Source organism: Chlorocebus sabaeus, chromosome 20, assembly GCF_047675955.1.
Source record: "Chlorocebus sabaeus isolate Y175 chromosome 20, mChlSab1.0.hap1, whole genome shotgun sequence".
Lineage (NCBI taxonomy): Eukaryota > Metazoa > Chordata > Mammalia > Primates > Cercopithecidae > Chlorocebus > Chlorocebus sabaeus.
This window is the reverse complement of record NC_132923.1, coordinates 52,445,936-52,461,458: the sequence shown is the minus strand read 5'-3', so window position 1 is coordinate 52,461,458 and position 15,523 is coordinate 52,445,936. Positions and strand designations below refer to the sequence as shown.

The 15,523-nt window shown below is 37.6% G+C and overlaps 1 protein-coding gene across 2 annotated transcripts in view; it reads left to right on the top strand.

The window, feature by feature from the left end:
• The window catches only part of DNASE2B (deoxyribonuclease 2 beta), a 61,352-nt gene extending 50,478 nt beyond the window's left edge, over positions 1-10,874 (top strand). Inside the window, exons 5-8 of one of the 2 annotated variants that reach the window (XM_007978144.3) lie at positions 4,265-4,346; positions 6,680-6,841; positions 8,166-8,363; positions 10,384-10,874. In XM_007978144.3, the coding sequence (XP_007976335.3) occupies positions 4,265-4,346; positions 6,680-6,841; positions 8,166-8,363; positions 10,384-10,724 (783 nt within the window). In that variant the 3' untranslated portion in view covers positions 10,725-10,874. Of the gene's footprint in view, positions 1-4,264; positions 4,347-6,679; positions 6,853-8,165; positions 8,364-10,383 lie in introns of those variants that run through there. The other variant, XM_007978146.3, reaches the window with a different exon arrangement.
• Positions 10,875-15,523: the final 4,649 nt, after the last annotated feature.

The following is a 15,523-nucleotide window of genomic DNA, read 5'->3' as shown; positions in this document are numbered from 1 at the left end:
GTACCACCTCTTCTATGTCTTCTTGCTCATCATCTGGCTCTGGTTCCATTGAGTCATGCTTTGTTAATTTCTCTAGTGTGGTGTCTATTAGCTTTTGAATTTCTCCAAGAATCTTATCTTGAAACCCATCACCCCCAACCTTTCTTGCCATATCCACAATCTCTTTCATGACTTTCTTGATTGACTCTGTCATACATCCTGTGAAGTCATGCACAACATCTGGACACAGTTTTTTCCAGCAGGAATGTATTGGTTTGGGCTTGATGGCTTTCATGGCTTTTCCTATAACACAAATGGCATCTTCAATGCTGTAATCCTCTCCTGTGTTCTATCATGTGTTCCATAGCACTGACAATCCTTTCCGGAGAGCACCATATGTAATGAGCCTTAAAAGTCCTTATGAACCTGATTTAGAGGCTGAATCAGAGACATTATGTTTGGGGGCAGGTGGACAACTTTGACACCTTTGGTGTTGAACTCATGGGACTTTTAGTGCCCAGTGGCACTATCTAATACCAAAAGAACTTTAAAAGGCAGTTCCTTACTGGCAAGGTACCTTCTGACTTTAGAGACAAAGCATCAATGGAACCAATTCAGTAAAAGCGTTCTTGTTGCCCAGGTCTTCTTCTTGTACAACTGGCAGCTGGTATATATCTTTTCCCTTCAAGGCTCAAGAGTTAGCAGCTTTATAGATAGGTGTAGTCCTGATTATCAACCCAACTGCATTTGCACAAAACAGTAGAGTTAATCTGTCGCTTCCTGCCTTAAATCCTGATGCTTGCTTCTCTTCCTTACCAATAAATGTCCTTTGTGGCAGTTTTTTCCAGAATAAGGAATTTTCATCTGCATTAAAAACCTGCTCAGGAAGAAATTCTTTCTCCTCAATGATGTTATTGATAGCATCTGGGAATTTATCTGCTGCCTCTTGGTCAGCAAAAGCTATTTCTCCTGTTATCTTAATTTTTTTTTCAGGCCAAACCTCTTTCTAAAATTGTCAAACCATCCTTTGCTGGTATTAAATTCTCCAGCTTTAGATGATCTACCTTCCTCCTGCTTTGTCATATAGTGACTTCACTTTTTCTCAGATCATATTAGAGTCTATGGGACTCCTTTCTTATAGCAATCCTGCACCCATATAAAAGCTGCATTTTAATTTTAAGTATGAGCTATAAAACTATTTTGTAAAAAGTGCAAGGTTTTCATACCTGCTGGCATAGCTGCAGTGAGGGCTTCACAAATTTCCTTTCCTTTTTTCACAATGGCCCTTATGCTGGATTCACTTATCTTGAAATGGCAGGCAACTGAAGCTGCAGACCTCAATCCGCAGTACTTATCAAGCAATTCAACATATTCTTATAATGTCATGACTTGTCTTTGCTTTTTAGAAGCATTTCCAGCACCAGTAGTGGCACTCAGTACAGGTCCTGTGGTTTTATTCAAGGTTTCTGATATTGCCCCAAACATGATGAAAAATACGCAAGAGCTGTGAGAGATCACTTTTGACTACAGCATGCAATTTACTGGAGAGAACTGCTCGTGTGGAGGTTGTTAGTGTCATGTGGCATTTTCAGCAGATATTCACAAGACGAGCTCACCTCAATGGTGACAAGAGGTGGCTATCAAATTATTACAGTAGTACAGTATTACTACAGTTAATTTAATGCAGTTATGACTTAATACTGCATATTTATGTTTGTTTATATTTCTTGACTGTGAATGGCACCATGTTTGGTCTGTGTTTGTGTATGTAAATTTTGATAAATTTTAACTTTTTATAACAGATTTGTGCATATTTTAGGGCAGCAAATGATAAAATAGACTAGTATCTGCATATATTGTATACATTCATGATGTATCTTTTTCTTAATTTTTAAAAATATTTCTATGCTACGTGGTTCATCTGTGAGTTTTTTTTTCAAATTGTCAAAAATCCCCCCTAAATTTTCCAATATATGTTTTTAAAGGCCTGCATACAAATTGACCCATGCAGTGCAAACCCAAGGGCCAACCATATTATATAAAATGAAAACTGCCTGCAGCTGCTTCTGCTTTCCAGGTTGGGGATGGGGACCAGGAGCATATCTATTAGTGGGAAAATAATGTCTACATTGTTCCCTTCCCCCATCAATGAGACTGCTGCGGGAGGAAGAAGGAAAGAGCAACATTGTAAAGCCTCTGTTACTTGCCTTAGTTGGAGTAGACAGGCCTTTGCTTGACCAATACAATAATGATCTTTGGAGGTGCAAAGGTAGCCCCACACCCTAGCAGGGAGACACAGTTAAACTGCTCTGCTAAACAAAAAAAGGGATGGAAGGAAGCCAGGGATTAAAAAGCATAAGAAACATGGAGAGAGACTGGGATAAGGCCTTATGGTGATGTAAAACCATTCAATATTTCTTACCTTTAGTAAAACCTGCCACATGCAATGTCTTGAGTGATAGGTTCTGGGGGGAAAATGACAGTAAAGGGACTGATTTCTATGTTTGATTGGCACAGAGCCAAAAGAAGGGAGCAACAGCAGTTTGATATCCAGGTATGACTCAGTGTTCTTTGGAAGCTGGAATTATGTGCCAGAAATGACTGTGAGAATATTACTCCTCCACCCCTTGACCTGGAGTTGAACCTCTGATGGAGCGTGAAACGCAAGATTAGACCAACTGGTTTTAAATCTCAAATGTGAAGGTGACCAAGGCCAATAGCTGGGTTACATTTAGAATTGTTTCCTTTCTCTTGCATTTACAAATAAGAATCATCCATGTACCTTCATAAACATTTATCAAACTATATTGCCTATACTTGTCTGACTATATTTTCTGCTAGACAGGGGGCAGAGACTGTACCCCTCTTGTTCAACACTCAGTAGTCAAAACAATACAGAACATATGTGTTAAAGGAATAAAGCTATTCAAAGGCACATGCCTACATCTACCTACTCTTAAGTCCATGATCTTTTCCCTTTATCAATAGCCTCTCTTCCAACTAAGGCTACAATCCACTTAACTTCAGCTGGTAGTTACACTCAGAATAATAAACTTCATTTATCATAAAGAATAAATTCCTCACTGGATCATCCCGGAATTCCTCCATGTTGTACCCCAAAGGCACACAAATGGCCTCCTTACCACATTCAGTGCAGGCTCATAGAGTAACTAACTCTTCAGAGTTCTCCAGATGATGATATGAATGCCATTCAGTAGCTATGATCAATTATGGAAAATGAAGGTAAGAAAACAGCTTACTTTTCAGGGTATTCATAAACACAGTAGACAAGAATGCAACAACACACTATGTTGTGCATTTTTCAAAAAAAATTTTTATTACATCAAATAAGCAACTATGAGAGGCTTCTTCATTGACTTCGTTTTCTAAGAAAAAAGCAAGGGCCTTTTTTAAGGACATAGGTTATCCTTTCCTGCTTTTAATTATGTCACTGAGATTTTTTTTAATATTGATATTATTGGCTTCAATAAAAGTCGTATCATCACACAAATTAAATGGAACCACCTAAAACAAATATTAGAAAGTTTCTAAAACATGAAAAATAGATATGATCGAAATAATAGCTTTATTTTGGCTCTAAGATTTGGCTATTTGAAAATTGACTTATATTTGGCCTTACCAGAGGAAACCCAGTATCACACAGTAAATTTCACCACATTTTTAAGCAGGAAAATATCAAGTTGGAAAGGTGAAGTGACACTGAAAAATGGATTGCAGAAAAATCCTCCCATAACAGGAGGAAGGGAGAGCAGATAATGAGGAATCCTGATTAAACACAAAGCTACTACCCAGCAGTGAAGTGAAGCACAAAGCGGGCAGAGGAAATCAGATCCTGACAGCCAGTTCTGCACTGTGCCTATAATATCAATGGAAAAAACCTTAGATGTAATCCTTGGTTGGTTGTTCCTACTTCATTTCCTGAACAAATAATTCAGTACTCCTTTATTACACTGGTTGCTTAATCAGAAATTTGGTTCCAAAACAACCAAGAGAAATAGGAACATTGCCCTCAAACACAGATCACAATGCATAGGGCTCCTGTCACGTGAGTAAAAATCATGCATAGTTAAAAATGGACTTCCTTTTCCCTGTCTTACATGTCACAGGCTTCATATTGATGGGGAAGTTGCCTATTAGGGGAATAGATGACTTCTCATGTGTATTAATGAAAGCAATGTATTGTAGGCTGGGTAGCTGGTAGAAATGTTGTGAGAGTTTGTAAGTGGAAGATTTACACCATTCTGATCCTAGTATATTCCTGCAGAGTAACAACACAGCCTATCTAATATACAATGATGGAGTCCCTAAATCTGTGAATTGCAGCAGGAAGTATGGACACACCAAAGGTATGACAAAGATTCTTGGTTTCTTTTTCCTATTGGAAATCAACATTTTCTTAAATATTTCATCTTGAATATCCTTATATTCATACTAAATAGAGAGCTTTTCTTCTTAATAGTTTATTTGAGTTATTGAAATGTATGACTTCTGTATCACTGGTTATAATATAATTATATGATTTGACTTGGCATTCTCATTTTTAGAAATCTCATTTTATTTCTTAATACATTTTAAAATATTTGCTTTGCAGCAGGAATCCAGGTACTGACACTGTGGACACACACACCAGCAATTTTATATATATATATATATATATATATGCACATTAATATGTATATATGTATATGTGCATGTAGTATATATGCACACATTTTAGTCAGATTTATTGAGATATAATTTATATACAGTAAAATAAACTCTTCTTAACATACAGCTCCCTTGGAAATATACATTTTTGAAAAAAGTATTTTAAATCGTTTTTTATATTAATTTTTATCATGTTGTTTACATTATCACATATAGTAATTTTTATTATACTTTTACAATTTTTCTATTTCTAAACTTTGCATACATGTTTGTGAACCATAGAAAAATTCAAAATATAGGTAAACAAAAAAATCTATAATCATAATGGCCATTAGATAAACCATATTTAATCCTTCCTACTTTTTCTAAAATACATATTTTAAAACATTTTTACAAAACTACTATAATGACTATTTTTCAACCTTTTTTCAATTTAATATATCATACATAACTTTCTATGGCAACAAGTATTCAGAAGGTTCCAAATTCAAATGCCTTCAGGGAGCAGGCAAATGATGTCAGCAAGTGAAAGGAGGAAGTTACCATTCAACTTGCCTGATACGGACACAATTTTCCAGGAAATGTTGAAAATTAATATTTGTGGAAAATCTCCCTAGTTTTTAAATGTTGGCACTAAGTTCAAAGTTTAAAAAATACTCTGCAAGCCCAATAAAATGTATCCATAGGCTGGATTTGGCTCACGGATGTCAGTTTGCAGCCTCTGATTTAGAATATAGTTTGTAATGCGACAAAGGTCATGAACTTTGAAAGCTTTTTATTTAGCAAAGTAGCTCTCCTGAATGCCCTATTTACTGGGAACCCAACAATTTGCATAACATGCTACATTCTTCAACCTCTCCTCCAACAATCTCCCACACCATTCCTGCTCTACCCTGCTAGCTGCCACAAGGGTTTTGTGAAATGGCTGTAAAAGAGTAGGGTGCAATATGAAGTGGAGGGGTTCTCTTGGCCAACAGATACCTTAATATCCTATGGCATTCTGATACTGAGAACACACACGCCCACCAGGAGGCTAGGATTCCAGCAAATTGGCACACTCATCTGCACAGAGGAGAACTCTTGAAGGTTATCCAGTTCTGTTACACAACAGAACTTTCAATATTTTCCACCTGGACACAGGTATTGATTCTATTTCCACCCAAAGAACAACAGTATGCTTTCTTAAAATAGGCTCTTTGAAAAGAAAATAACTAGAAGACATTTGGTTTTTAATCTAACAATTAGGCAAACATGAGTGAATCTTATGTTTGCATAGTCATACACAAACTGGAAAGTCTAGCTATCATACCAAACTTACCCTGATAAATTTCTAAACACAAAAATAGTCAGGCGTCTGTTTTACAAAGTTCGTTTTGCCATGTCACAAAGTGATAAAAATCTTTCTATTTTCTTCCTTATTGGCTTTCATGTTATTTATTTTGCTCTAGAGATTTTTACAAACGTAATTAACTAGGATGCTTTAGCACAGCTTCCTTTTTTTCTCTTTGCTTATTTTATTGGGCTTGTAGAAATGGTGACTCTTCTGCCAATAAATGGGCAGCAGTTTTTTATAACAAATTATTATGAGTACATTTCTTTATGTGATATTTTCTCTTTCAACTCTGTTTTTCAGTCGGCTTTTGAAAATAGCCTAGCTGCTTAGCAGCGAAGACACTATCTAAATCTTGCTAGGTGACTGTACAGTTTAACAAGGTCAAATTCCAATTTAGCAAATTTGCATTCTGCCAAAACAAATTTTCCAAGTGATTTCAACATGAAATTCCTCTTAACTCTTCACAGGATGGCTATCTTGGTTCCCATTTTGTGGTGGCTTTTTATCAGTAATCAGGCAATGTGGTATGTGCCAGAATTGTATTTGAAATCTTTGAAAAATAAGCATGATCCTTGTGATTATTAGCCTAAGAAAACACTACTCTGAAGCATAAATGGGCTTAAATGTTGCCACTGTGAACCCTATTTTAAAAGAAGCTTTGTTTTTCTGATTTATCTTTGTTAAATTTATCTTTGGTAGGTTTACTGCTGTGGAACAGAGTTCAAGGGTTCTGGCTGATTCATTCCATCCCTCAGTTTCCACCAGTTCCGGAAGAAGGCTATGATTATCCACCCACAGGGAGACGAAATGGACAAAGTGGCATCTGCATAACTTTCAAGTACAACCAGTATGAGGCAATAGGTAAAACTAAAGTATGTGAGAAAAAAGAACAGATAACTATGTTGAAGAAAGGATTTGGAAATATATTCATAAATGTGTCACTTCGTTTATTGATCTATTCATAGACCCTCTGATATCTAGATTCTAATGCTGGCTTTGCCATAGTGAGGTCTTGGGCAGGCTCACTTACTGGGCTTTGGCTCTTAATCTACCAGTGCAGTTGTTGAACTTGATCAGGGCAGTAGTTTCAAATGTATTCAGGGGCCTGGTAGAGAACATACATGAGTGAAACAGACAGATGTTACATGGGAAGTGAGGATAGTGACAAACTGGGGTGCTGACCCTTGTCTAGCTTCCCTTAAAGCCTCAGCTCCATTGTATTGTGGCTCTATAGGAATGCAAGCCTAATGATTACAAATCTTCATATTTCTCATGAAGTACCAGAAACCTAGAGGGTGTGTGTGTGTGTGTGTGTGTGTGTGTGTCAGAGAGAGAGAGAGAAACTGATTTCTAAATATGAGCTCAATCTTAGTTTTTTTTTTGAAGTTTTTCAGGCCACATGTTCCTTGTAGGTCACCAACATGACACCTCTGAGCCAGATAATCTTCCTTTAAGATTTCAAGCTCAGCCAAAAATACTTAGATTTGGCAAACTGTGGTGGGAAAGGAGACGTAGGGACAGGTTGGTAGCTAAATAGTAGTGAAAAGCAACTTGTCTATAGATACAGGAAGTTTAGAAAATGTTTCTCATCAAATTTCCATCTTATGGCAAGGATCACTGAGCTCTTCATCCAAGTCAAGCTCTAGTCTCACTAGTTGAAATCATATAATGATGCTGAAAATCACAGAGATTAGGCATGCACACTGAGGAGCTGATTATTCTTAAAGCTGTTTGATTGGTACATGGAATTCTCGACTTTCGTGTATGTATATGTACATTTAGAAGAAAAAATATATGGTCTCCAAGGCCAGATTACCTGGGTTTGAATATCAATTTCATCAGTTACAAACTTTATAATCTTGGGCGTGTAATGTAAATTCTCAGTTAATTCATCCATAAAGTAAAGATAATGATAACAACAGAATTTACCTGATAATATGGTTGCTTTCAGGATTAAATGAGTAAACTCATGTAAAACTTGTAGGACCATGTCTGGAAACTAGGAAATGCTTAACAGGTGTCAGTTATTTTAACAAAAAGTTATTTGAAGGCTATTGGTTTAAAGAAATAAATGCCTTTGTTTTTGTGTTGTTTTGTTTTTTAATCCACAATAAGATCTATAATATCAGCAAGCATTTCCATTTGTGTCTTAATTCTCAACTTTCTTTACTGTTTCTTGATTCAGATTCTCAGCTCTTGGTCTGCAACCCAAACATCTACAGCTGTTCCATCCCGGCCACCTTTCACCAGGAGCTCGTTCACATGCCCCAGCTGTGCACCAGGGCCAGCTCATCAGAGATTCCTGGCAGGCTCCTCACCACACTTCAGTCAGCCCAGGGACAAAAATTCCTCCATTTTGCAAAGTCTGATTCTTTTCTTGACGGTATGAAAGACCATCATCAAACAACATGCTATATAATTCTGCTGCTGAACTCAGTAGGGATAGCTTAGAGAAATATTCTGAGTATCAGGGAAAGAGAGATGAAAAAAGGGAGCAAAGAGAAAAGGAAAAAGGAAAGTCAAGGATCAGTTCGAACAGTAGCCTGCTATACTTGAATAGCCAGGTTGCTGAGTCAACCACAAAAGTATCTCATAGCCATCCAGCCAGGAGCCAGTGAAAACTCAGTCTCCAGCCTCTGCTTGGCATGGGGCCATAGTCATCTCCATTTCTTCTATTCCCTGAGCAGTTATTTTAAGCCTTCCATACTCTCAAGTCCTTTACACTACTCCGACCCCTCACTCATAGCTTCCTTTTTTCCTTCATCAATAGAACAATGATTGCTAGGGAGAAACCACTTCAATATGGCCCCTCACCCCTCCAACAATCTTATCTGTTCTCCTTCTTTTTTGCAGGGTTTTCCCCCACCCCCAAAGAAGTGATGAACCCCCTATGCTCTGAAACCTATCTCAGCCTCAGCATACCTTGATTTGTCCACCTGATCTGTTCTCTCTGTTCTGTTTCAGCTCTCCCACTCCCCAGGCTCCTTCCTCATAACATACAAGCATGCCTAAAAACCCTCCCTCAATTCTAAAGCATCTATAGATCTATTTTTCCTTTTCTTTCAGATTTATTTTTTTTAAACTCATCAGGGCCTTCACTTGCTCAATGTTCCTTCACTGCAGTCTTGCTTCTGTCTGTAGACACTCGAATCTCTCCCCAGTCACCAGTGGCTGTCTTAGTCTTCCTTGATTAATTGCTCAGTCTTCCTTGATTAATTGCTTCCTTCCTTTATACATTGAATAAAATGTACTGAAAGACTAATACTAGCCAAGCCCTGTGTTAGGCACTAGAGATCTCAAACTTGACAGGACAGAGATAGTCTTTGCAGAATGTGGCACTGTTGAAATTATTTCCTTTTTGAAACTCTCACCTTCACTGATTTTGGGGAATATGCAGTCCCCTGGTCTTCCTCCCACTTCTAAGTTTCTTCTGCCAGGTCCTCTTCCTCTGACTACTCTTTAGGTGACTGGGTTGCCATGTACCCCCCACCCTTCCTTATTTCATTCTACATACCCATGCTGGGCAATTCCAGCAAGCCCGCCAATGATTCTGAAGTCTTGATCTCTACCCCAGACCTCTATACTGTCTGATGTATTTAACAGCAAGTGAGACATTTCTACTTGAAGGTGGTACAGCCACACCAAGTTCAACATGCCAAACTCACTGCATCATCATCCCCTACAAACCTACTTTTTCTTGCATTCTGCATAGTCATCCAGTCACTCCCCATCTCTTCTTCTTCTCACCCCCTATCAAACTATCAAATTCAGTCAGTTCCAGATCCTTAATAACACTCACATTTATTGTATCTTCCCCAAACTCTTTGCCACTGCCATGGGTCACACCTGTGTTTATTGACACAGTTATTGTGACAGCTTTATGTTTTTCCTTTCTTCTTTCTAACCCGTCCTTCCCAATCCTGCCCATTGCCTCTCAACTGATATTTATGATCATAAACTGATATTTATTATCATAAACCAGTTTCTATTAATTCTTTTACTAGCATTCCTTTAAAAACTCCACATTGATTTCAGGAAAATCCAAACATTTTGGCATGATTTACAAAGTTCCCTAGAAACTGGCCCTGATTCCTTCTGTAGTCTAATTTTTTCCAAAGGTTTTTCCAGGACAAAGACATATATTGCTTCATTTGCTTTATAGAACAGAAGATGTTTGCAAACACCAACATCATCATAGTAATGATGATAATAACTTTCATTTACACATCACTTCAGCATTTACAAAATGTTTTCTCATCCACTATCTCAATTATATTGTTATTGTTGTGCTTGTGACATCCACATATCAGGGGTGAATGATGATTTCCATTCCAGAGTATATTTTCAGGGACTAATCTAAGTGTAAATACCAACCTCACTATCTTTCTCCTCCTAAACCCTAGACATCTTTGCAGCCTGGATGGCTCAACGACTGAAGACACACTTGTTAACAGAAACCTGGCAGCGAAAAAGACAAGAGCTTCCCTCAAACTGCTCCCTTCCTTACCATGTCTACAATATCAAAGCAATTAAGTTATCACGACACTCTTATTTCAGTTCTTATCAGGATCATGCCAAGTGGTGTATTTCCCAAAAGGGCACCAAAAATCGCTGGACATGTATTGGAGACCTAAATCGGAGTCCACACCAAGCCTTCAGAAGTGGAGGATTCATTTGTACCCAGAACTGGCATATTTACCAAGCATTTCAAGGATTAGTATTATATTATGAAAGCTGTAACTAAACTTGGTGAAAGGACACATGTACTATCATTGAAAACCTTAATAGTGGGTCTTCTTCCATTACACCTTCTTTATATTTTAAAAGCCTGTGAATATACTCATAACCTACATATCACAAAATAAAATACTTTTCTCTCATGTTTACCATTTAATCTTCTATTTAATGGTAATTTATTTACTTTACACTATATATCATAAACTATTGTACACAACTGAGAACAGAGGAAATAAAAAGAAAAATATTTTTCCACATTAGTCAACTCCAATTGTTTATAGATTGACTGGCCACCTAGTAGACTAAATTTCATCTCCTTCACAAAGACTTCCCTGACTCTCTTCCCCACCCTTTTTTGAAGAAAAACAAATAACTCTCTCTGCATATTCTTCCATACTATTTGATCATATTGCTCCTAAAGTTCTTTCTCACTGGTTTATGGTTAAGGCTTATTTGTCATTCCTTCAGCTGCTACTTATTAATTGGATGATCTTGAGCCATTCACTTGGATTCTCTGAACTTTGTTTGTTCTCATCTATGAAAGGGAGATAATAGCTAGGTATGTTCAAACATCTAGCCCAGAGCCCGGCACATAGATGACACTTAAAAATACTAGTGGAATTTGAGTTTGCATTCCAGCAAAAAAAAAAAAAAAAAAAAAAAAAAAAGACAAAAGAAGTTTCAGAAATGAGTAATATTTTACAAGAAAAATGTTAAAGTCACATTAGGAGGAAAAAAACTCCATAGTACAACTCATCAACTTGAGGGAAATAAGGAAGTGTAAAATAATGAAACCAGAATCAAATGCAATAGTCTTTTTTTTTTTTTTTTTTTTTTTTTTTTAAATAATAGAGATAAAGTCTTGCTTTGTTGCCCAGGCTGCCGTCTTGAACTGGGCTCAAGCAATCCTCCCATGTCGGCTTCCCAAAGTGCTGGGATTACAGGAATCAGCCACTGCACCCAGCCAAATGCAATAATCTTAATTTCAATGTGTTTCTTTTTCTGGCATTCTTATTACTAAATGTAACTAGTATATAAATGGATAATAATAAACTTGTGTTAAGTACTAATTGTTTAATAACATTTGACATATGTGTTGTTCACAATTTCAAGCAGCTTACAACCTAGATAAAGTAATTACAACAATAATTAAAGCTAGCACTTACTGAACACTTACTATGTAATAAGTATTCAACTCATATTAATTCAGGATTAATTACTTTTTTTTATTTTTTCTCTGAGACAGAGTCTCGCTCTGTCGCCCAGGCTGGAGTGCAGTGGCGCGATCTTGGCTCACTGCAAGCTCCACCTCCCGGGTTCACGCCATTCTCCTGCCTCAGCCTCCTGAGTAGCTGGGACTACAGGCGCCCGCCACCACACCCGGCTAGTTTTTTGTATTTTTGGTAGAGACGGGGTTTCACTGTATTAGCCAGGATGGTCTCGATCTCCTGACCTCGTGATCCGCCCGCCTCGGCCTCCCAAAGTGTTGGGATTACAGGCGTAAGCCACCACACCCGGCCAATTAATTACATTTTTCTTTAATCTTCATAACAATTATATGTAGTAGGAACTGTTATTATCCCCATTTTACTGACAAGGAAACTAAGGCCTACATAGTTTTAGTAACTTGCCTAGTATCATAGAGGTCCATCTTACCTCTGAGGCTATCGATCTTGATATCTCAATACCAACCAAAATTCATGGCACTAGTTCAATGACAAACAGAAAAAACTAACTTTGTTTCCTGTCAGGAGCAAGTATAAACTATGTTGTATGCTATCTAGCTAGCTAACATGCTTGCAAATATAAAGAGGCCTGAAAAAAATTATTTGGCCTCTGAGAGAGTATCTGAGGCCAAAAAAGCATAAGTAATCCAAATAACATAAAAGAAAAATTTTAAAGTACAAGATCCTGACTTTAAAAGTAAAGAGGGCCAAAACTCGATCCAATGGTAAAGAGAGAGATTAATGAAAAGGAGAAAAAAAGCAAAAGTGAAGAAATTCTATTGGACTAAAAATACATAATAGGTAGGAGCCTTCTCCCCTGAATCTGAAGGAGAGGAGAAGCAAAATTAGATTCACATAATTAAGAGTGTAGGAATGTAACAAAGAAAAAGAACATGCTGGCCCACTGGAGACACACATTACGGATGTGATTCCTGCTGAAGGGGAAATGGAAAGTGGCCAGACCCTCCTTGAGGAAGAAAAAAATGCTGGAAAGGAATTGAACAGTCCTGGTAGTTCAAGAATATCTAATACTTACCGTGGGAGGGGTGTTGGTATATCTTGGTGATGGTAATTCCTTGTTGTAGAACCTAAAGACAACCACAATAAACCAAAGAGGGCTAATCTTTCTCAGGCATATGCCCAGGACTGCTACCCAGTCATGCTGATACTTGCAGGGAGACTGAAGAAGTTATCTTTGGGAATAATATCATTGGAGGGAAACTGATATATTTTAGAAAATAGGGGATAATTTTATTGATTCCCTTTAGGAAAAAGAGGAGAATATGGGAGATATTAATGAATGAAATTTAAGTTCTAAATCATGGTTTTAAATACTGGAATGAAATTAACCAGGCATGGTGGTGAGTGCCTGCAGTCCTAGCTACTCTGGAGGCTGAGGTAGGAGGATCCCTTGAGCTGAGGTGTTTGAGGCTGCAGTGAGCTATGATCACACCACTGCACTTCAGCCTAGGTGACAGAGCAAGACCTTGTCTCATAACAGAAACAAAAACAAACCCTCCAAAACTGGAATGACTTATTTCACTTAATGTAATGTCCTCCAGGCTCATACATGCTGTTGCACATGACAGGATCTCATCCCTTTTTATAGCTGAATAGTATTCCACTGTGTATATATACCACATTTTCTTTATCCATTCTTCCATTGATGGGCATTTAGGTTGATTCCATATCTTGGCTATTGTGAATAGTACTGCAATAAACATGGGAGTGTAGATATCTCTTTGACATTCTAATTTCATTTTCTTTGGATGTATACCTAGTAGTGGGATTGGTGAATCATACAGTAGAGCTATTTTTAATTTTTTGTGGAACTTTCATACTGTTTTCCATAATAGCTGTACTGATTTACATTCCCACCAACAGTGTGTAAGAGTTTCCCTTTCTCCACATCCTCACCAGCATTCATTTTGATAATATCCATGTTTTGATAATATCCATTCTAACTGGGGTAAGATGATATCGCCAGGCACGGTGGCTCAAGCCTGTAATCCCAGCACTTTGGGAGGCTGAGGCAGGTAGATCACCTGAGGTTGAGAGTTCGAGACCAGCCTAACCAACATGGAGAAACCCTGTCTCTACTAAAAATACAAAATTAGCCAGGCATGGTGGCACACGCCGTAATCCTAGCTACTCAGGAGGTTGAGGCAGGAGAATTGCTTGAACCTGGAAGGCAGAGGTTGTGGTGAGCCAAGATTGTGCCATTGCACTCTAGCCTGGGCAACAAGAGCAAAACTCCATCTAAAAAAAAAAAAGATGGTATCTCACTGTGGTTTTGATTTGCATTTTTCTGATGGTTAGTGACTGATACGGTTTGGCTGTGTCCCCACCCAAACCTTAAACTGTAGCTCCCATCATTCCCATGTGTTGTGGGAGGGACCCAGTGGGAGGTAACAGAATCATAAGAATGGGTCTTTCCCATGCTGTTCTCATGATAGTGAATAAGTCTTAAGAGATCTGATGGTTTTATAAATGGGAGTTCCTCTGCACACACTGTCTTGACTGCTGCCAGGTGAGACATGACTTTGCTCTTCCTTTGCCTTCCACCATGATTATGAGGTCTCCCCAGCCAAGTGGAATTGTGAGTCCATTAAACCTCTTTTTCTTTATAAGTTGCCCAGTCTCTGATATGTCTTTACTAGCAGCATGAGAACAGACTAATACAATGACATTGAGCATTTTTTCATGTACCTCATGGCCCTCTGTATGTCTTCTTTGGAGAAATGTCTACTCAAGTCTTTTGCCCATTTTTAAATCAGATTACGTTTTTACTGAGTTGAGTTCCTCAGGTGTATAATTTGCAAATATTTTCTCCTATTCTGCAGGCTGTCTGTTCACTTTACTGATTTGTTTCCTTTGCTATAAAGAAACTTTTTGGTTTGATGTAGTCCCAATTGTTTATTTTTGCTTTTGTTGCTCACGCTTTTGAGGTCTAGCATAAAAACATCCTTGCCCAGACTGATGTCGTGTAGTGTTTCTCCTGAATTTTCTTCTAGTAGTTTCATAGTTTTGGGTCTTACATTTAAATCTTTATTTTGAGTTGATTTTTGTATAGTAAGAAATAGAGGTCAAATTTCATTCTTTTGATATCCAGTCTTCCAAGTGAAATAAGCTAGGTACATTAAGACAAATACTACACAATCTTACTCATACATGGAATCTAAAAAACGTAGTCTCATAGAAGTTAACAGTAGAATAGTAGTTATCAGAGACTGGGGTGAATGTGGGAATGGAGGAGATGGAAAGAAGTTGGTCATTGGGAACAATGTTACAGTTAGGAGGAGTAAGTTCTGGTGTTCTATTTGTGGAGTAGAATGACTATAGCTAATAAAAATGCATTGTATATTTCAAACAACTAGAAGCGAGGATTTTGAATGCTCTCACAGTAAAGAAATGATAAATGTTTAAGGTGATGAATATGCTAATTACCATGATTTGATCATTACACAATGTATACATGTATCAAAACATCATACTGTACCCCATGAATATGTACAATTATTATGTGTCAATTAAATAAATAATTTGATTATATTCACACAAAAAATATATTGTAATGAAA